This window comes from Leopardus geoffroyi, chromosome B3 (genome assembly GCF_018350155.1).
Source record: "Leopardus geoffroyi isolate Oge1 chromosome B3, O.geoffroyi_Oge1_pat1.0, whole genome shotgun sequence".
NCBI classification, from domain to species: Eukaryota; Metazoa; Chordata; class Mammalia; order Carnivora; family Felidae; genus Leopardus; species Leopardus geoffroyi.
The window spans coordinates 52,462,660-52,485,000 of record NC_059337.1 but is presented as its reverse complement, the minus strand read 5'-3'; the positions used below and the strand labels follow the sequence as shown (position 1 = coordinate 52,485,000).

The 22,341-nt window shown below is 39.0% G+C and overlaps 1 protein-coding gene across 5 annotated transcripts in view; it reads right to left on the bottom strand.

The window, feature by feature from the left end:
* The window catches only part of LEO1 (LEO1 homolog, Paf1/RNA polymerase II complex component), a 75,730-nt gene that overhangs the window by 4,012 nt on the left and 49,377 nt on the right, over window positions 1-22,341 (bottom strand). For all 5 annotated transcript variants that reach the window (XM_045449730.1, XM_045449731.1, XM_045449729.1 and 2 more), the window contains 8 exons: window positions 19,543-19,637; window positions 18,146-18,291; window positions 17,231-17,315; window positions 10,657-10,751; window positions 9,990-10,124; window positions 8,735-8,870; window positions 6,116-6,302; window positions 4,386-4,483 (listed from right to left, as the gene is read on the bottom strand). In XM_045449730.1, the coding sequence (XP_045305686.1) occupies window positions 4,386-4,483; window positions 6,116-6,302; window positions 8,735-8,870; window positions 9,990-10,124; window positions 10,657-10,751; window positions 17,231-17,315; window positions 18,146-18,291; window positions 19,543-19,637 (977 nt within the window). The remainder of the gene's footprint in view (window positions 1-4,385; window positions 4,484-6,115; window positions 6,303-8,734; window positions 8,871-9,989; window positions 10,125-10,656; window positions 10,752-17,230; window positions 17,316-18,145; window positions 18,292-19,542; window positions 19,638-22,341) is intronic.

Below are 22,341 nucleotides of genomic sequence, written 5' to 3'. Positions count from 1 at the left end.
GTTTGGTGCGCAAACAGGGAGAGGGACCTAGAGCACGTGTGAGCCTTACTCCTCTCCCTGACTGTAATCCACAGCCAGAACTTGAGCTGGGGTAGTGAGGACAAAGTGGCCAGGGGATGGGAGGTCCAGGCAGAGGAAATAATTTGTTGTCACAAAAGGGGAAGGGAGGGATATAGGAAGACACCTAACAGAGAGTATGTGGACAAGGAAGGTAGAGGGCAGTTCCTGTAACAGACAGCCAGGAGGCATTCACAAGAGGCATTTTTAAGTCAGGCAGTTACAGGTTTTCCCAGCCTAAAAGAAGGCTATTTCATGGATCACATTTAATAATCTCATTTCTGACAATACTAGAAATAAACAGAAGTTCCATGGCAATTCTCAATTTTCATTCAGTTTCTGCTTGCCAGGAAATAAAACAGCATCTGCTTAGATGAGGATTCCCATTTGCCAACAATGCAACACACTGGAAAAGCATCATTAAGATCCTGTATCTAGAGGTGCCTGGGTAGCTCAGTCAGTTAAGCATCCAACTTCGGCTCAGGTCATGATCTCACGGCTCATGAGTTCGAGCCCTGCTTCAGGCTATGTGCTGACAGCTAGGAGTCTGGAGCCTGCTTCGGATTCTGTGTCTCCCTCTCTCTCTGCCCCTCCCCCACCTTGTGCTGTCTCTCAAGAATAAACAAACATTAAAAAAGTAATAATATAAAAAAATAAAAGAAAAACCTGGCATTCTCAATTTTCATAAGGTTATTTGTAACTGAATTCTTTGAAGAATGAACAGGATTTTGGAGGAAAAAAAATAACCTAGACCCAAGTAGTATGAGAAAGCTGCTTTCACAGAATGATCCCATCACATAATATCTGTCATTATTAAAAAATAAAAGGAAAAATTAATTAACTGATTCTAAGAAAATTCATAACATGAAGTCAGAATTCATACTTTCAGGTAATCTAAAAAGACCTAGTTCCAAGAGTATAGGTTAAAGTGATCCCAGGTAGCTGATACTCAATGCACCTGGGAGAGGCAAATCTAAATCATCTTTGTAGGAACCCATCAATCTAGGCCTCAAAATTCCCATCGAGCTGAGCTAAGTAAATCAATCATTTAATCACAGAATACATGAGAGAAGTCAGTCATCAAGAAATAGAGCCAGAAAATAGGCAATAAAATTACACACAAAAGATTTCAGACACTGGAATTATCAGACATAAAAGACTATATACAGCTTTAAAACATTTTAAGACATAAAAAGGAGAAATTGGAAATACAAGTTGGGGAAGGAGTTTTTACAACAGTCAATTTGAGAAAGACACTAAACTTCTACAGATGAAAACTAAAACAACTAAATTAAAACCTGAGTGACAGAGATTAACAACTTGAGATGTAGTGAACTAGAAGGCAGCTCTGAAGAGATGCCCCAGAGTGCAGAGACGAAGACACGGGAAACATGAAAGATGGTTTGAGGGTTGTGGAGGACACAGGAGTAACATGCATTTAATTTAATTTAAATGCATTTAATTTAATTTAAACAATGCATTTAATCAGGGCTTCAGAAAGAAAGGACAGCAAGAAAAGTACAGAAGAATTGATGACTGAGAAATTTTCAGTACTGATGACGAATTCACATTCAAAACAAATCCCAATCAGAAAAATAAAAGGAGGGGCCACTGGGTGGTCCAGTCAATTCAGCATCCGACTCTCGATTTTGGCTCAGGTCATGATCTCACAGTTAGTGAAATTGAACCAGCAGTTGGGTCCATGCTGTCAACAGAGCCTGCTTGGGATTCTCTCTCTCTGCCTCTGCCCTTCTCTTTCTCTCTCAAAATAAATACACTTTAAAAAAAAAAAAAGGAAAAAGAAAAAGTAAAAACCAAATAGATACCTCAGTGCAATTCAAAAACACCAATGATAAAGATCTAAAAAGGCTCAGCTAAAAGAAGTCCTGGGGATGGAATGTACAGCATGGTGACTCTACTTAACAACGCAGTATTATATATTTGAGAGTTGCTAAAAGCACAGACCTTAAAAGTTCTCATCACAATAACAAAAATTTGTTAACTATGTGTGGTAATAAATGTTAACTAAACTTACTGTAGTGAACATTTTGCAATACATACGTGTACTGATTGAATCACTGTATTGTGCAATACCTAAAACTAATGTTACATGTCACTTATATCTCAAAAAAAGACTTAAAATTTTCAGCACCTGTACTCTTACAATTTGAAAAGGTTACTGTTAAAAGTATGAATTAAGATATTTTAAAATTACTTTGGAATAATTATTATTTCAATAGAAATTTAATTTATTGAACTATTCAATACTATTCAAATAGTACTTCATCTAAAGAAAAAGAAAAGAGGTTTTCCTGCCATAAGAACTGTTTCCATTAATTAAAAAAAATGTATAGCCAACTAATCTTTGACAAAGCAAAAGAGAATACCCAATGGAATAAAGACAGTCTCTTCAGCGTGTGGTGCTGAGAAAACTGGACAGCGACATGCAGAAAAATAAACCTAAACCACTTTCTTTTTTTTTTTTTTTTAATTTTTAAAAATATTTATTTATTTTTGACAGAGAGAGAGAGACAGAGCATGAGCGGGGGAGGGACAGAGAGGGAGACACAGAATCTGAAGCAGGCTCTAGGCTCCGAGCTGTCAGCACAGAGCCCGATGTGGGGCTTCAACTCACAGGCCGTGAGATCATGACCTGAGCCGAAATTGGATGCTCAACTGACTGAGCCACCCAGGTGCCCCTACCTAAACTACTTTCTTACACCATACACAAAAGTAAGCTCAAAATGGGTGAAAGACCTAAATATAGGACAGGAAGCCATCAAAATCCTTGAGAAGAAAGCAGGCAAAAACCTCTTTGACCTTGGCCACAGCAACTTCTTATTCAACACGTCTTCAGACACAAGAGAAACAAAAGCAAAAGTGAACTATTGAGACCTCATCAAAATAAAAAGCTTCTGCACAGCAAAGGAAACACTCAGCAAAACAAAAAGGTAACCGACAGAATGGGAGAAGATATTCGCAAACGACATATCAGATAAAGGGTTAATATCCAAAATTGATAAAGAACTTGTCAAACTCAACACCCAAAGCACAAATAGTCCAGTGAAGAAATGGGCAAAAGACATGAATAGACACTTCTCCAAAGATGATAGCCAGATGGCCAACCAACACATGAAAAAATGCTCAACATCACTCATCATCAGGGAAATACACACCAAAACCACAATGAGATACCACCTCACACCTGTCTGAATGGCTAACATTAACAACTCAGGCAACAACAGATGTTGGCGAGGATGCAGAGAAAGAGCATCTCTTTTGCACTGCTGGTGGGAATGCAAGCTGGTTGCGGCCACTCTGGAAAACAGTATGGAGTTTCCTCAAAAAATTAAAAATAGAACTACTTTATGACCCAACAACTGCACTACTAGGTATTTATCCAAGGGATACAGATGTGCTGTTTCGAAGGGACACATGCACCCCCATGTTTATAGCAGCCAAAGTATGGAAATATCAACAATAGCCAAAGTATGGAAAGAGCCCAAATGCCCATCGATGGATGAATGGATAAAGAAGATGTGGTATATATATATACAATGGAGTATTACTCGGCAATCACGAAGAATGAAATCTTGCTATCTGCAGCTACATGGATGGAACTAGAAGGCATTATGCTAAGTGAAATTAGAGAAAAACAAATATCATATGACTTCACTCATATGAGGACTTTAAGATACAAAACAGATGAACATAAGGGAAGGGAAGGAAAAATAATATAAAAACAGGGAAGGGACAAAACATGAGACTCATATATGGAGAACAAACAGAGGGTTACTGGAGGGGTTGTGGGAGGGGGGATGGGCTAAATGGGTAAGAGGAATTAAGGAATCTACTCCTGAAATCATTGTTGCACTATATGCTAACTAACTTGGATGTAAATTAAAAAATTAAAATTTTTAAAAATGTATTGAAAATAGACAAAAGAAAGAAGAGATAAATAAACCTTCTGATCTACCCACACTGAATGATATCTAGTTTCTAGTCAAGCCTTGCCATCTCAGGGCCCCGCACACTTTCTCACAGGCCTTTTCATCCACCTAGAATGCCCGCCTGGCTGATGTGCCCCACAAGCTAACACTTTCTTCAACATCAGCAAGGGGTCTTCCTCTCTGAGCAACCTTCCAACACGCACCTGATCACAGGGCTCAGACCCTCTGGGTCACTCCTGGTCCTGTCACTACATTTATTTCTCAGTGAAGTGTACAGACACATCTGTCTGTGTTTCTGGGCTGTGAGTTCTTCTTCATTCCAGTAGTGGACTCAAGCATACAGGGTAACGCCCTACAATTGAACAAATTTGGTTTTACCTCATCACTGGTCAGTTTTTTTGCTTTGAGTAACCTTTGAGCCTTGTCTTCTTCTGATCCCTCATCACTGTCTGATGAATAGATTCTGGCTCGTTCCTCTGAAAGCAAAGGAATGATTTGTGAGTGATTTTCAGACAGTGATTTGTTCATTTCTGAGTTCTTCTGATGAATATCTTTCATTCCTTCTGTATATTTTTGCAAGAAACAAATCATTAAAATTTTTTGGATTTAAAAATAAATGTAAGATTTAATATGTTGAAATGAAGCACTTGTCCTCTCATAATACAAGAATGGCTCATCTGACCACTATTAAATATTAAAAAAGCTGTGTGCAAGGTCACTAAGGACACAAACACTATTATTCTTCCAGAATAACCTATGGACGCCTGAGTCATTCTTTCCTGGGAGATAACTAAATTCCAAAATAAGCTTTGAAAATCAAATCAAGGGATGGAGTCCCGGTCCTGAGAAGACCATTTGTTGCCAGATGGCCATTTCAAAGGGAGATGGAGAGGAGTAACAGTCTGCGCTAATGCCCCAGCCCAGGTGAACCTCAGGATGGAATCAAGAGCAGCTGACTTTAGACCAACCCCCTTGTCTGAGAACCCAGAGCCTACCCTGGAACTGAACTGAATGCTAATGAACTTGTCAGGTTGGTTTTCAATCTCTGGTGAACCGAAAGCATCCTCAATTTTTTTGTTTTTATTTAGTATTTATGTGGTTTATTTCTATAACTAATCTTTTTTGTGGGAAATTAGCACTAACAAAAAAATTGCCTCTGTACTGTAGTCCCAAAATAATTAATAGGTAGGCAAAGGAGGATGAAATAGCTCACCAGAACAAATGCAGTCACTGCAAGGAAAGGAAAAAGGTGTTTTATAGGATGACAGAGAGGAAATTTTAGTGCTCTTAAAATTTGTCACTCAATAAGGACAAAACTAGGATGCATGGTCACCCACATTGTACAGTGGTTCCCAAAGCTCTCTCAGGCTAACCTAGGGGGGATTAGAGTCTCATTTTACAGAAAGGGAACACGATATTCAGAGATATGAAGTCATTTGCCTAAAGCTGACGACTAGTAAGAATAACAACAATGGTTTTAGGTTTCATTTCTTTAGTACTTGAATATGCCAGGTGCTAGGCAAAGTACTGTGTATGTATTACATCATTCAATTCTCAAAACCTCCTATTGTAAATACTATTATTAATAGGTTGGCTTTTTCCTAATGAGGTTAATAGAAGGTAGGTATTGTAACTTTTGAGAAGTCATCAATCCAACATAAGAGTGGCAGAAGCGAGACTAGAGCCGGCTCAGGTCGGGAACCCAGGCCAAGTCTTCTACCTCAGGTTCAGTCTGCTTTCCAGCAGCTTGCCTTGCCGCGGGCTGTGGGGAAATCCCTGGATGCAGTACTGGGACTGAGACAGATGCCTCAGAAGTCAGATGAGCCTGGTTTAAGAACCGTCCACTTACTAACTATGCATCTTTGGGCAAGTTACTCGACCTCTCAAAGTTTCTGTTCCTTCAGTAAGAACAAGGCAGCAGTTCCCACCCTTTCAGGTTCACCTGGAAGAATTCTGCAATGTCTAGTTCAGTAACTCTTGAAATGTATCACTCATTCCACGGATTCCTTAAAGATGAAATGTCCAGTGACTGGGCATTCAGAGTAGGCCAAATGCAAAGATAAGTTCCTGAACCCTGAAATTATGAAATTTAACTTCTGTACACTCACCTCGAATGCCCCCTTTATATCGGTTTTTAATGGCAGCCAAGCTGATGGACTCCTCGCCTTCCTCCTCCTCGTCATAGCGATCAGGTTCTAGGTAACTAGCACTCAGTCCCCGCTGGTGCTGCTTCTCTCTCATTCGGCGCTGCTGAGACTCCCTACGAATAGAAGCCCTCAAACGTTCTTCTTCTTTCTGTAAAGAAGCAAATAAAATAGTGAACTTTGAAAAATGAACTAGTTTACTGCCCACCTGAAACTACTTTTACTCTAAAGAATATGTGAATGCCCAGCCCAGGATAACACCTAGTTGTCTCCATTCTACACCTGTTACCACACAGCGATCACTCCCTTTAGTTCTAAGGCGTGAAGGTAACACAGGGTGAAGAGGCTGAGGGCTCTCTCGCACCAGCGGCCGATCAGAACTGGCACAGGCACGGCCCTGGGAGCTGCAGCGTCCCCTTGTGCTGCCCGTCAGTCAGAGTCTGGAGAGCAGCAACCAGCCTGAAGAACCTCATCCTTGCCCAGTGGACGCCTGAGGGAGGCCGTTTCTGTTAATCCCTGAGACAGACAACCCAACTTGCTCAGGCTCCATCAAACTACAACGGTGCTCAGATATTCCTGTCAGGGCCCCTCACCCCAGAGAGCTCCCCGTCGCTCCTGATGACAGGATGGGGAGGTGCTGGCAGGGGAGGGTCCCTGAGCCCCAAAGTAGAACTTTCACACGCTTCACACCCTTCTCTGCCTGGCGATCCACACACTGGTGTTCACAAGACAGAGACACAATATGAGAGATTATGGCATTTCTTTGAATTTCTAATTTAATTGCTCTATATTACTGCATACAACTATACGTTGGTAAACATTCTATGCAGCAAATTTTTCATTAAGGTTGCACTATTGTATTCAGTATAACAGGGACTAAGAACCAACCAGTTCATTCCTTGTGCATTTTCATGGAAACTGGGGAAGTGGAAGATGGTTAGGGGGGATCTTGTAAGGTAATCCAGAGGGCTCTTCCAATCATGCTGAGACTGGAGTCTGAAGGTTCCTCCAGCTGCGTTGGCTTGAGCAGAAAAAGTGGGGTAGTGGAGCAAGAAGTCAGGCCCCAAAGCCAGTGTACCTACACCCCATTAGGTTAGGCACTGCTATTAATCTGGTTTAGTTAACCTGCCTCCTTGAACAAAATATAAGGGGCCCAGGGCCAGATCATCAGCAGAGTCTGACAGGAGTCTGATAATGAGATCGGTAAGAAAGGCCCTGAGGCAACCAGAGTGTCTTAAGCCTCACTGTGCCCTGGTGCACCAAGGAACAAAACCACACAAAGCAGGAAGGGCAATGGGAGAGATTAGCAGATATCAGAGAAGATAGAGAGGAGAAAGCATGAAACTATACTGCTGCATTCAGCTTCTTAAAGCAAGTGCTGCACAAAAGGCCACAAGGGTTGATACAAGCATTATACTCCCATCATTTACAAACAATGCCCCAGAACTGACTTTGTAGCTAATTGGATTTGAAAACCTAGTAGGTAGAACATTATAAACGGACCTTAAAAACCACCAGCTACTCTGCTTGATTCTCCTTAAGGCATATTCCCACTTAAACTTCTGGTCTATTATTATTCTATTTTAGACTACATCTCTGGCATTTCCACTAACTTTTGACATCGATTCACTAAATAATCTTTGAAATTATATGCAAAAGCTCAGATCCTTTCAGTGATCAGTTTGTTACTAAACCCTGAGGACCTGGTCAGAGAAAACCCAAACCCTTGTGTCTGTTTTATGACCATCACCACATCACTCTTGTTTGCCAAATGCTTAGGAAATTGATCCAGCTTCCTGTTCATGTCAGCTGGAAAGAAAAAAAAGGTACTCAAAGAAGAGATGGGAAACAAAGTTTTGGGAAATACTACTCTTAATATATAGCTATACCTCATTTTATTGCACTTTGAAGGTTTACGGCAACCCTGTGCTGAGCAAGTCTATAGGCATAATTTTTCTTACGGCATTTATTTGCTCACCTTGTGTTTCTGTGTCACATTTTGGTAATTCTTGCAATATTTCAAACTTTTTCATTATTATATTTGTTATGGTGATCTATGAGTGGTTATGACTTGCTAAAAAGTTTAGATGATGGTTTGCATATTTTAGCAAAAAATATGTTTAAGTTATCTACATATTTTTGTAGGTATAATGCTATTGCACATTTAATAGACTACAGTATGATATAAAAAGATTTTAAAAAGGGCGGGAGGGCGACTGGGTGACTCAGTTAAGCATCCGACTTTAGCTCAGGTCACGATCTCACAGTTCGTGAGTTCAAGCCCCGCATCAGGCTCTGTGCTGTCAGCTCAGAGCCTAGAGCCTGCTTTGGATTCTGTGTCTCCCTCTATCTCTGCCCCTCCCCTGCTCATGCTCTGTCTTTGTCTCTCTCTCAAAAATAAATAACATTAAAAAATTGTTTTTAAATAGACTACAATATGATGTAAACATAATTTTTACATGCACTGGGAAACAAAAAAAACGATTTGATTTGCTTTATTGCAGAGGTCTGGAAACAAACCCGCAATCTCTCTGAGGTATGCCTGTACCCAAAATCCCAGGATAGAGCTTAGCAAAAAAGTACCTTAATCATTTCAGTGCGCTGGCACTCAGGATCACGACCAGCCATTGGTAAGATTCTAATCTTCTGTGTCTTTGAACATCTATCCGCAAGTGACAGGGTCATCTTCCTATGTGTGGCGCTGTCTGTAGAGTGAGGTCTGCAAGAAATGAACAAAAATGCCTGTTTACCAAATACATCTGTGAGCCAGTCACATCAACATCACAAAAACAACAGACCAGAGACCATTCTTATCCTCTAGGGAAAAATAGGCAGGGACACTAAACTGCACACGCCAGGTGAGAGGATTCCAAAATTTCTCCATTCTGTGGCTCACTGAAACATTCTTATCTCAAAAGAAAGTAAGAAACAAAAGCTGGAGTAAAAAAGGCTTGACACAGCATTATCACCCTCCAGAATCCGTAAATACAAAAACTCAAGGAGATTTGCTGAGCACAGTGTTTTGTGTTTTACAAGTTATATGATTTCACTGTCACAGCTACTCTATGAAAATAATGATTTTATGTATTAGGAAATTGAGGCAGAGAAGTTGAGAAAAATTGCACAAGGTTGCATATGCGGAAATGGAACTGAAATATAGGTCTGATTCTGAAGCCTAGACTTTTAACCATTGCAGTTTTCAAAAAGCTAAGTCACAATCAAGATTATTGTGTCCTCTCTAAAGATAAACATTACCCAAGGAGGATGATCTGCTTAGAATCGAGAAAAGAAAAATGCAAATATTTCACTGTAGTGTCTACACAGTCTAAAGAAGGGGAATGCTCTCACCAGCTGACCTGAGTACTCTGGGCTGCATGGGGGACACACCCCCAGAGTGGTCTGGACACAGCAGCCTAAAGAACAGGAGGACCCCAGCCTTCACGCCCAATTCGTTGCCTTTCCTCTGACCACATGCACACTACCAACCTCCAGTTATCAGTTAGTCTTCCAGATCAATTTTATTGGGGGAAAAAAAAAAAAGACACTGACCAGCAAGTATCCTAGACCCCCGGAAGCTATAGTAACCACTGGAATAAATTAACATTCTGAATTACATAACAGTCTCCTGTAAGTTCGATTAGCATGACTTGGTTCCCTGTGAAAGAGCAACTTTTAGTGTACCTGACAAAATAGCGTTTGAATCTTCAGAGTTGAGACCCAGACCTTGGTCTTTGGTGAACTATACAGAAGGTTATATTCAATCAGGAGTCAAGTAATTTGGACAATATCTATATTCACTGCTTTTACCATAATAAATATTGTAGTTGATAATAGTTACCTGAATGTGAGTTTGGTTTTAAAAACAGCTTGTCCCTGTAGACCAGTACCTTGTCTTATAAAAAGATGGTTGTGATCTCCCTGCAGTGGAGCTTTGTAAACATCAAACACTTCATTGCCTAAATGCAGAGACATGCTGAAAAGAAGAAACACTTTATATATTAAAGTCATAAAGCTTTCATTCTACGATTTTATTTTACTTAAAATGTGATACAACTGCTACTTTCAGAAGGAAAGAGTAAAGAAGCCAGGATGATGTGAAAAACAACCTACAAAGAAGCAAAACATGTTGTTTTCATGTTTACCAACGAAGTACGTTCCGAAGGAAAACATACTATGACATTTACTCAGCCTCTACTACTTTCCCAGTGGAAGGCAGCTTTTCTGACACATCATCTTATTCTGAGCAGCATGCAATGGGGAGGGGAGCTGGTCTAACATTTCCAAATAACCATACTATAGCCAGCAAGGACGATCACATCTTTGGCCTACTTTTAATGTGTTTCACCAGCCCCCTCGACCTTCAACTACCTATTTATTTCTCTCAGGATTTCTGTGCAATGCCAAGGCTTAGCAATGGAAATTCTTTAATACAAGATATCCAAAAAATAAAGTTTTATTCTAAAGTTTGATCCCTCCTAGTCACATTCTAGGTGTTTCGGACTCACCTTCCATCTGACCACTTGACTATCCGAGCATTGCTTTCTTTAATTTCATTTCCTTCCTCATCCCGGCGTGTCCTCCATCTTATAGTATTTTCTACCTGTTTTAAAACACAAGTGCCTTAGAGTACTGTACTTTCTGCTTCCTTTCTCCTCAAGAGACATAGAATTGTAGAATAAGCATACACACATAGTGACAGAAAAACAGACAACATTGAAACCCTTTTGTTTTAATCACCTAGAGATGCTGGATACATTATCAACAGGAAAAACAATTAGCTTAGGTGAATTTCTCAACTCCTAGAGCTGGAATCACAAAGGGGACTGAATGCCAGAGCATTTGAGCTAATGCTAAGTCTGTCATGACCCTGGATGTGTTAAGATACAATAAGAGCTATCGAGACAAGAGATAAAACTTGAGGCCACGGAAGGTAGCAATTTAGACCTGAAGCTCCCTCTATAAAGCAGGTTCTTTCACACAGCTAAAAAACCAAATAAATATGGGACCAAAAACCTAGGGAAATAGAGAAGCTCCCTAAATATGGGTAAGGAAAAAGCAGCACCCTGGAAAGATTAAAACCCTAGTTTTTGAGCAGGTTTAGAGTCTAACGTTATCTTAATTGCATGTAGGGGAAATGGCAGGCAGATGTGGAAAATATTCAAGAGCTTCTTAAAATGAAAACCACTGCTATTGAAATTAAACTCAATGGGACTACCAGGAAATCACAGCACATTAAATGCATGTAGTTTATCACTGCTGCATCCTGGAAAGCCACTGAAATGAGAGCGAAAAAATTTAAAAACACATACTCACAAAGATAAAAGAGAATATGAATCAAGATGGCAACAAAAAGAAGTCAGTATTTTGAAAACTGATCTAAGCCCATGCTTCCCTATACCTATTCCCTCACCATCAACCTGAAAAGCAGCTGCTCCCATTCCCACTTAGACTTTCTGGATGTCCATTGTTAGCTGTGACTGTCTTTGCAACACGGTCCTAATGGTTCCCTTCCAGTTTTTCCACTTTCCTTTTTATTCTTCTCTATATAAACAACTATGGGGGTGCCTGGCCGGCTCAATCGGAAGAGCAAGTGACCCTTGATCTTGGGGCCATGAGTTCGAGCCCCAGGTTGGTGTAGAGATTACTAAAAAAATAAACCTGGGGCGCCTGGGTGGCTCAATCAGTTGGGCGTCTGACTTCGGCTCAGGTTACGATCTTGCAGCTTGTGAGTTCGAGCCCTGCATCGGGCTCTATGGGATAGCCCAGAGCCCGGATCCTGCTTCGAATTGTGTTTCCCTCTCTCTCTGCCCCTCCCCGACTCATGCTCTCTCTCTCCTTCAAAAATAAATAAACATTAAAAAATAAATAAAGAAACTTAAAACAACTACGAAGCGGGCTGATGAAAGAACTCAATATTCATGAATGAAATACAATGACATATCTGAGATTGTTTAAAAGTCTGGGTAAGGTGGGGTAAGGAATACAGATGAAACAAAATTGTCCAACCACCGAGTGATGGTTACATCAGAGTTCATTATACAGTTCTCATTATATTTGTAATGTGTTTAAAAATTTCCTTAATAAAGACATAAAAACAAAACAATCTATCCCTATTCCTACCCTCCCTCTCAAAGAAAAAAACATACACACATATATGGGCCATTATTAACTGAGAAGCCATTGTGAAAAATGTTTTCTATTATAGAAGGTGATTCAAATTAGAATGAAGCTATGATAGAATACACTGCTAGGTCCCACCCTATCAGGATGAAAAACACAGTAAAATACCTTTAAAGATGGATGACCTCATAGAAATATATAAACCATACCTGGTTCCTTACTCTTTATTTTAAGGTTATTTTTTTTTAGTAATCTCTATACCCAACACAGGGCTCAAAGCCACAACCCCAAAATCAAGAGTCGCACACTCTTCCGAGTAAGCCAGTCAGACACCCCACCCCAATTCCTGTTCTTTGAAGAATTACACCACCAACCAACTCTTTAAAAATGTTCAGGCTAGTCTCCAGAACATCACTCAAGAAACAAAGGGTCCAACTTTCTTATACCATGCACAAAAATAAATTCAAAATGAATGAAACACCTAAATGTGAGACAGGAAACCATAGAAATCCTAGAGGAGAACAAAGGCAACAACCTCTTTGATCTCAGCTATAGCAACTTCTTATTAATAGACAGTCACTGGAGGCAAGGGAAACAAAAGCAAAAATGAACTATTGGAACTTCATCAAGATAAAAAGCTTCTGCACAGCAAAGGAGGCAGTCAACAAAACTAAAAAAGCACCCATGGAATGGGAGAAGATATTTGCAAATGATGTATCAAATAAAGGGTTAGTATCCAAAATCTATAAAGAACTTATCAAACACCCAAGAAACAAATAACCCAGTGAAGAAATGGTCAGAAGACATGAATACACATTTTTCCAAAAACGACATCCAGATGGCTAACAGACACACGAAAAGATGTTCAACATCACTCATCATGAGGGAAATACAAATCAAAACCACAATGAGATACCACCTCACACCTGTAAGAATGGCTAAAATTAACAACACGAGAAACAACAGGTGTTGTCGAGGATGTGGAGAACAGGGAACCCTTTTGCACTGTTGGTAGGAATTCAAACTGGTATTGCCACTCTGGAGAACAGTATGGAGGCTCCTCAAAAAATTAAAAATAGGGGCATCTGACTTTGGCTCAGGTCATGATCTCGCAGTTCCTGAGTTCAAGCCCCTTCCTGGGCTTTCTGCTGTCAGCATGGAGCCCACTTTGGATCCTCTGTCTCCCTCTCTCTGCCCATCCCCTACTCACACATGCTCTATCTCTCAAAAATAAACAGAAAAAAAAATTTTTTTTAAGTTAACAATAGAAGTACGCTATGACCCAGCAATTTGCCCTACTAGGTATTTACCCAAAAGATACAAAATTACAGAGTCAAAGGGATACATGCATCCTGATCTTTTTAGCAGCATTATCTGATCTTTATAGCAGCATTATCAACAATAGCGAAACTATGGAAAGAGTCTAAATGTCCATCAACTGATGAATAAAGATGTGGTGTGTGTGTGTGTATGTGTGTGTGTATATATATATATGTATATATATATATATATCTACAATGGAATATACTCAGCCATGAAAAAGAATGAAATACTGCCACTTGCAATGATGTGGATGAAGTTAGAGCGTATTATGCTAAGTGAAGTCAGTTAGACAAAGACAAATACCATATTTCTCTGACATGTGAAATTTAATAAAAAAGAGGAAAGAGGAAAGAGAGAGAGGGAAAAAACCACAAAAGATTCTTTTTTTTTTTTCCTGGGTTTCATGACCTCTTTATTTCAACAGCAGTCAAAATAGGTAAGAGACTTTTAAAAAGAGAACAAAATAATCACCAAAACTAAAAGGTAACCGACAGAATGGGAGAAGATATTTGCAAATCACATATCAGATAAAGGTTTAGTATTCAAAATCTATAAAGAACTTGTCAAACTCAACACCCAAAAAACAAATTAATCCAGGGAAGAAATGGGCAAAAGACATGAATAGACACTTCTCCAAAGATCACAGCCAGACGGCCAACCGACACATGAAAAAATGCTCAACATCACTCATCATGAGGGAAATACAAATCAAAACCACAATGAGGTACCACCTCATACCTGTCAGAATGGGAAAAATTAACAACTCAGGAAACAACAAAGGTTGGCAAGGATGCAGAGAAAGGGGAACACTTTTGCACTGTTGGTGGGAATGCAAACTGGTGCAGCCACTCTGGAAAACAGTATGAGGATCCTCAAAAAATTTAAAATAGAACTACTTTACGACCCAGCAATTGCACTACTAAGGATTTATCCAAAGGATAAAAAAAATGCTGATTTGAAGGGGCACATACACCCCAATGTTTACAGCAGCACAATGAACAACAACCAAATTATGGAAAGAGCCCAAATGGCCATAGACTGATGAATGGATACAGGAGATGTGGTGTACACACGCGCGCGCGCGCACGCGCGCACACACACACACACACACACACACACACACACACACAAATGGAATATTACTTGGCAATCAAAAAGAATGAAATCTTCCCATTTGCAACATGGATGAAACTAGAGTGCATTATGCTAAGTGGAATAAGAGAGAGATAAATATCATATGATTTCTTTTAATACTTAGATATAAGTCTTACCCTATTTTTTTTTTTTTTTTTGAGAGAGAGAGGGAGAGAGAGAGACAGAGCACGAGAGAGGGAGGGGCAGAGACAGAGGGAGACACAGAATCTGAAGCAGGCTCCAGACTCTGAGCTGTCAGCACAGAGCCCAATGTGGGGTTTGAACCCACAAACCGCAAGATCATGACCTGAACTGAAGTCCGCTGCTTAACTGACTAATCCACCCAGGTGCCCCAAATATGATATGCTTTCACTCATATGTGGAATTTAAGAAACAAAACAGATGAACACAGGGGAAGGGAAGGAAAAATAAGATAAAAAGAGGGAGGGAGGTGAACTATAAGAGACTCTTAAATAGAACTAAGGGTTGCTGGAGGAGTACTGGGTGGGGGGACAGGCTAAATGGGTGATGGGCATTAACGAGGGCACTTGGCACTTGTTGATATGAGTACCGGGTATTATATGTAATGATCAATCACTATATTCTATTCCTGAAATTATTATACTATATACTAAATTGGATTTAAAGAGAATTTATTTTTTATTTTACTTTTTTATTTTTTTAACGCTTATTTATTTTTGAGACAGAGAGAGACAGAGCATGAACGGGGGAGGGTCAGAGAGAGAGGGAGACACAGAATCTGAAACAGGTTCCAGGCTCTGAGCCGTCAGCACAGAGCCTGACGCGGGGCTTGAACTCACAAACCGTGAGATCATGACCTGAGCCGAAGTCGGACGCTGAACCGACTGAGCCACCCAGGCGCCCCAGATTTAAAGAGAATTTAAATAAATAAATAAGACAGTGAACAAACTGAGGGTTGATGGTGGGAGGGGGGTGACGGATGAGCTAGATGGGTGATGGAGGGCACTTGTGATGAGCACTGGGTGTTATTTGTAAATGATGAATCACTGAATTCTACTCCTAAAACCAATATTGCACTATATGTTAACTAACTGAAATTTGAATAAATATTTGAAAAAATAATGTAGCAAAAAAGAAAGCATCCAGGATTATTTTCCATCACGCGCCATTAAAAAATAGTTACACACCAACCTTTTGTACTCTAAGCCTCAAAGTTTTAGAGTAAAATACTCATTTACAATCTTTGATGCCTATACTGGAGTCTGACACTCTATGGCCTGAAAATAGACATATTGGTATTTGCTGTACCCTAATAGAAGGGGAAATGCAAAAAATCAATAACGAGTTAATAACAAACTACCACATTAATTTATATAAATGATGAGAAATAATGAAAAGTGGTAAAATAATGTTAGAGGCACTAAAACAAGCATAAAAAATTCATAGTCCTAACCTTGTATCAATAGATACACAATCTCAAAGGAAAAATATTAACACATGAGCTAATGGGGGAAGGGAAGAGGCAAGAAAAAGAACAGCAAAGTAAGTAAATAAATAACAGTCTAAAAACTATACCTATTAATTATGTGACCCGGAGCAAGTTATTGGTGTCTATTTCCATTTTCTCACTTGATTTATATTTCCATTAAGAGGAAGGAATTAAAAAAAAAAAAAAAAAAAAAAAGGACTGGTGAAATCTCACTGAAAAGCTCTGGAAGTCCATGCATTTTGGATAGAAATAACTTGTATAAGGTTCTTTAGATGCTTGTAGATTTATCACACTTGAAGAGATGGAATTATTATAAAAATTCAGCCCCTGAATTCTAAGAATGCCAGACTGCCACTTACCATTCAAACAGCATATGCAATATCCACTGAAAAATGAGGTATTTACATAGGCAATCTTTTGGATTTATGAATTAAAAAAGGATAGCTCCAGTGACAGTACTGTAAGCTCAACTGCTTCTAATTCTTTGGTACAACTCAACTTTAAAGGATCTGCTTAAACTACACCCTCCTTGATTAAAGATTAGAGGCCCTCTGTGGAGAGACAAAGTATATCAAAGAGAAACATTAATAGGAATGTAGCATAATAAAAATCTCTAATAGTCAACAAGAGTAACCGGAAGGTATTAGTAATAAATTCTTTTTGTATATGATTTATTTATCCATAGATTAAAGAGCCTGAGGGACATCCTCCTGTAGGGAGTTGCTAGAACTTAATCCACAGTACACATGGAGGTAGTCATTCTAACCACCAAACCACAATGCTACTTACTTTGAAGGAAGAAGCTAATTAATTTAAGCATCAAAAACATACAAGAGTGAAAACAATGATGGAAAAGTGCCACCTTTACAGAGAAAAAGCTATATATTTCCTTCCTAAAAATATTCTGAAAAGACAATTTATTTATGAAAAGAAAAACATAAATTATTCTGAAAAGCTCAAGTCTCAAGTGAATATCCCCAGGTTTTACTTTAGAAAAGGAAAAACTAAATGAGTAAAACATGGAAAAGTACCTTTAATTTTAACCTGGTTCGACCTTCTTCGTCTAGCATTTCCTCATCTTCAAATTCATCTTCGTAATACTGAGGATCAAAAGGTCTACAAATTGTTTTTAAAATAAAGTCATTAATTATATTTTATAAGGAACATTACAGCTATCTAATAACATCTCTATTAACATACTCCATTATACTAAAAATCATAATATAATGAAAAATCATAATGGTCAAATAAATATCTTCATGTTCAATTTCAAGGAAGTATTCAAATTACTGCCCCTTCTTGAAATTTGGTGCTAATACATACTGCTTGAAAAGCAAGGCTAAATATTCAAAATATTCTTTACTTTTATATGTCTTCCAAAGAACAGGGCATACCTGCTCTAGCTTTCTACATCATTTTACTAGGGAAAAAAAATGAACCAAGCTTATATGTTACTTAGTGAATAATATCCATCAACACTGTTTAACTGTCCCAAACCATTAGTTTTTCTACATCCACAATGGTAGCTAAAGTGGACACATTTAGTATCTCTAGCACATTCCACCACTCCCAATTTCAGCTTTTTCAGGGCTGCACTAGTTAAAAAACACCCAAAGGCTTGCAATTTCTATTAACTCATAAGAACGTATCAACTGCTAAAAACAATTACAAACATTACAAGTCTCCTTTAACATCAGTCCATACTTTTTCTATCACAAGATATGCTTATTTTTTCAGAGACACATGATCAATATTCCATTTTGTGATTAGCCAACTAATGTAAAATCAGAAAAATATCAACATTCCACATATTTCTATCCAACATCTAGAAACGCCTTTTTTCTTTCTTTCTTTCTTTCTTTCTTTCTTTCTTTCTTTCTTTCTTTCTTTCTTTCTTTTTCTTTCTTTTTTTTTTTTTAAGAAACGCTTTTAACTGATCCCCTTACCTGGGCTCTACACTGAGAAAGTTGGGCAGTTTAACAAAATACAAGTCATTTCCTAAATCAGTGTTTACTTTGGGTATTTCTACTTCTATTCTGGTCTCAGGAATTGGCTCCTCCTCCTGTTGATCCTGAGGCAATCCATTTTCATCCTAGTAAAAGAAACAGAATTTTAGAGCTTGATAGAACCTTAGAAATGGTCTAGTCTAGCTCAACTTCCACACTTTAATGACTTAGGTAGACAAGAAGGGTATTGGGACTCTGGAGCTAAAACAGCCCTCAGTCCCCATCCCTACCCATTCAGCCCCCACCAAAAACTGCAAGGGAAACAAGATCAGTTCGGAAGCATCAATGTAAGAAAAGATGTCTTAAAAAAAAAAAAAAAAATCTCTTTTGTGATAAATCTGTCTTCCACATATTCACCAACAGGAGTCACTCTTTCAATTAAAATGAGAGAAGATTATCAACAGTACACACTTCTTGGCATGAACAAGAAAGACATTTAAATCAGTTTTTCCAGTCACAGATCGCTGCAGTCTCCTCTCTTATAGCATGGCACCAACCTCATGCCAGGCACTTACTTACTTTTTGTTTATATCCAGTTTCCCCGTGGTAACACTTTGTAAAAACTATATGGCAACCAGGAGATTGACCTTGATATAATCAATACAGAACATTTCCATCATTACAAAGATTCATATCACCTTTTTATAGCTACATCCACTTTGTCCTTACCCTCATCCCTTCTAAATCTCAGGCAACCACTAAGCTCTTCTCCATTTCTGTAAGTTTGTCATTTCAAGAATACTGTGTAAGTGGAATCATAGAGTGCGTAACTTTTTGGGATTGGCTTTTTCTCACACTGCATACCCTGGACTTTCATCCAAGTTCTTGTGTGTATCAATACTTCAACCTTTTCATTGCTGAATGGCATTCCCGCGGATGAATGTACCAGGGTGGTTACTCCTACTCCCCTTTATAAACATGTGTTCCCTACATAACTAAGAAAGTCATCTGTTCATTGTACTTTTATATTGCAAAAGAGTTAGCAACTTCCTCTTCTCGGCATAAAAGAGATCCTTAGGGGCGCCTGGGTGGCGCAGTCGGTTAAGCGTCCGACTTCAGCCAGGTCACGATCTCGCGGTCCGTGAGTTCGAGCCCCGCGTCGGGCTCTGGGCTGACGGCTCGGAGCCTGGAGCCTGTTTCAGATTCTGTGTCTCCCTCTCTCTCTGCCCCTCCCCCGTTCACGCTCTGTCTCTCTCTGTCCCAAAAATAAATAAACGTTGAAAAAAAAAAAAAAAAAAAAATTAAAAAAAAAAAAAAAAAAAAAAGAGATCCTTAATCTCTGAAACATTTACTTAGCCTTCAATAAGGGCACAGTTCACCTTGGCAATTTTACTTACAACAGGCTGTCCTGGAGTAGGTGGTTTATCTTCACCATCACTTCCTGAAGATATATCATCTGCACCTCCAAATAGATCCATGGTTCCACTGTTATCTGTAATATAGAGGAAAAATTCACAGTATTAATATACATTACAAAAGTTCTTCAAAGTTATCCCTTCCACATAGTCCCAAGGTTTCTGGACCAGGCACCAGGAAACTACACAAACACAACTCTGAACCTGGCTCTCAAAGATGTGACCAGAGTACCTATGGAGGGGGAAGGGGGCAAATTCAGGGAAAGGCAAGGCTGTAGAGGAAACATTTATTTTCCCTTCATTTTCTGCAACCTGTTCTTCTGTTTTCCTTTATTCTCCAGGAGCCCAAATGTCCTCCTACAGTCTAGATACTCACATTTGGGGCTCAAGCCCTCAATACAGGCCTATTCTCTACACAGTCCCTCAAGTTTTAAAAATGCAGGCCCCTGTCTATCCAGGCCCCTCTCATCAGAGGCAGAACTTCAGCTAAGTTTGGTAAAACAACAACAATAATCTGTAATAAGCCAATAAACAAAAGGTAGAGGAGGAGGTGAAAGAAAGAGAGGAGGGTGGTCAGAAAGTAGACTGCTTGAAACTGAGATTATAGAGCAGTTACAATCATTGGCAATGATATAGTCTACAATAAAACCATGAGAGAGAGCTACTGAGACAAAGGGGAGAAAAAAATCCCTGAAAAAAAGGAGAGGCAACACACTAGAATGGCCCCAATCCAGAACACTGACAACACTAAATGCTGGCAAAAATGTGGAGCAACACGAACTCTCAATCATCGTTCACAGGAATGCAAATGCGACAGCTACTTTAGAAGACAGCATGGCCGTTTCTTAGAAAGCTAAACAAACTCTCACCATATGCTCTAACAATCATGCTCCTTGGTATTTACCCAAAGGAGTTGCAAACTTATGTCCACACTAAAACCTGCAAACAAATGTTTACAGCAGCTTTATCCATATTTGCCAAAACTTGGAAGTAACCAAGATGTCCTTCAGTAGGTGAATGGATAAACTGATACATCCAAAGGAATATTACTCAGTCCTAAAAAAAAAAAAAGTAAGCGGTCAAGCCATATAAGACATGGAGGAAATGCACATTACTAAGTAAAAGGAGCCAATCAGAAAAGGCTACGTTCTATATAACTCCAATTATATGACATTCTAGAAAAGGCAAAACTATGGAATCAATAAAAATATCAGCAATTGCCAGACGTTAGGTGCAAGGAGAGATGAATAGGTAGAACATGAGGGGTTTTAGGACAGTGAAACTAACTCCTCGATATGATACAATAATGATGGATACAGGTCACTCACATTTGTCCAAACACACAAAATGTACAACACCAAGAGTGAACCAGAGTGAACCGTAATATAAACTATGGGCTTTGGATAATGACGTATCAGTGTAGGTTCACCAATTGTAATACATGTACCGCTCTGGTGGGGGATGCTGATAATGAGGTAGATTATGCATGTGTGAGGGCAGGAGGTATGTGGGAAATCTCTGTATCTTCCCCCAATTCCAGAGTGAACCCTAAACTGCTCTAAAACACAAACAGCTCTAAAAAAATAAAGCCATAACAATTAAAATTAAAAAAAAAAAAAGGGAGGCAAGGAAGGTCCAGGTTCTGCCAAGTTCATCTGTATGATAAAATCAAAATGAAATACCACCCAACTCATGTCCCTTCTGATTCATTTTCTTCCTAGTTCTTAACAACATCTGACGTAGTGTATGTTTAATTTACTTCGTGTCATTATCAGTCTCCCTAACCTACCCTGACCCTACCAGAATGTTGATCATTGCTACATTCCCAGCACCCAGAACAGTACTAGTACACAGTAGGCTCTCAATAAACAACCGAGCTAAATAAAAGAATGAATATATCGAATTCTGATACCAACCCTCTAAGACAGCTAGCATCATCTCCCTTTTACAGATCAGAAAACTGAAAGGTAGTAAATAACTGATTTGACCAAACTTCATACAGCTGGAAAGTGGAGCCACAGAGATTCTAACCTGGATCATCTGATTCCAAAGTCCAGGCACATAACCACTAGCTACAGATCCAAAGATCTTTAAGTAAATCCCACAACTTCCTGTTCTGCCAGCTCTCTCCTTTTCTCTCTGGTTGACCCTCTATTTGCTTTACTTATAGTGTTACTTACAATAATTTATATAAGGTATTTAACATTAATGCCTAATTACCATTTAGCACAATGGTTGTGTGTAATGAAACTATCAAATTTATGTTTGTGGAAACTTTTACACTAACATCTGTATTGTACAGCAATCTGCCATTTGAAACAGTCACCCATAGAGATGAACAGGCAGATCTTTTATCCTTTTAACAAACCTACCTTACTTAATCCTGGGTTTTTATGACTTCTTCATCTAACCCATAGCTTTAAAGAATCAAGTCCTTCTTGTGTTATTAACCTACTAAAGAATTAAGAACAAGTTGTTCTGAAACTATCAGTATTCAAACTAAAGAAATGGACGTTGCCACCTCAATCAGAGCCTCAGCCTCCTAACAACAGATTTATCTAACTATAAATGAAGAAGCAGAGGGGTGGGGCTGGCTCTATCAGTAGAGCATGCGATGCTTGATCTCAGGGTCATGTGTTCAAGCCCCACGCTGGGCATAGAGCTTAGGTTAAAAAAAAAAAAAAAAGAAGAAAAAAAGCAGCAGCAACAGGTTCTTCTCCAACTGATTAAGCATAAATGATTTCTCATATCTGTACAACTTCCCTGTGTACACTAAGCGTA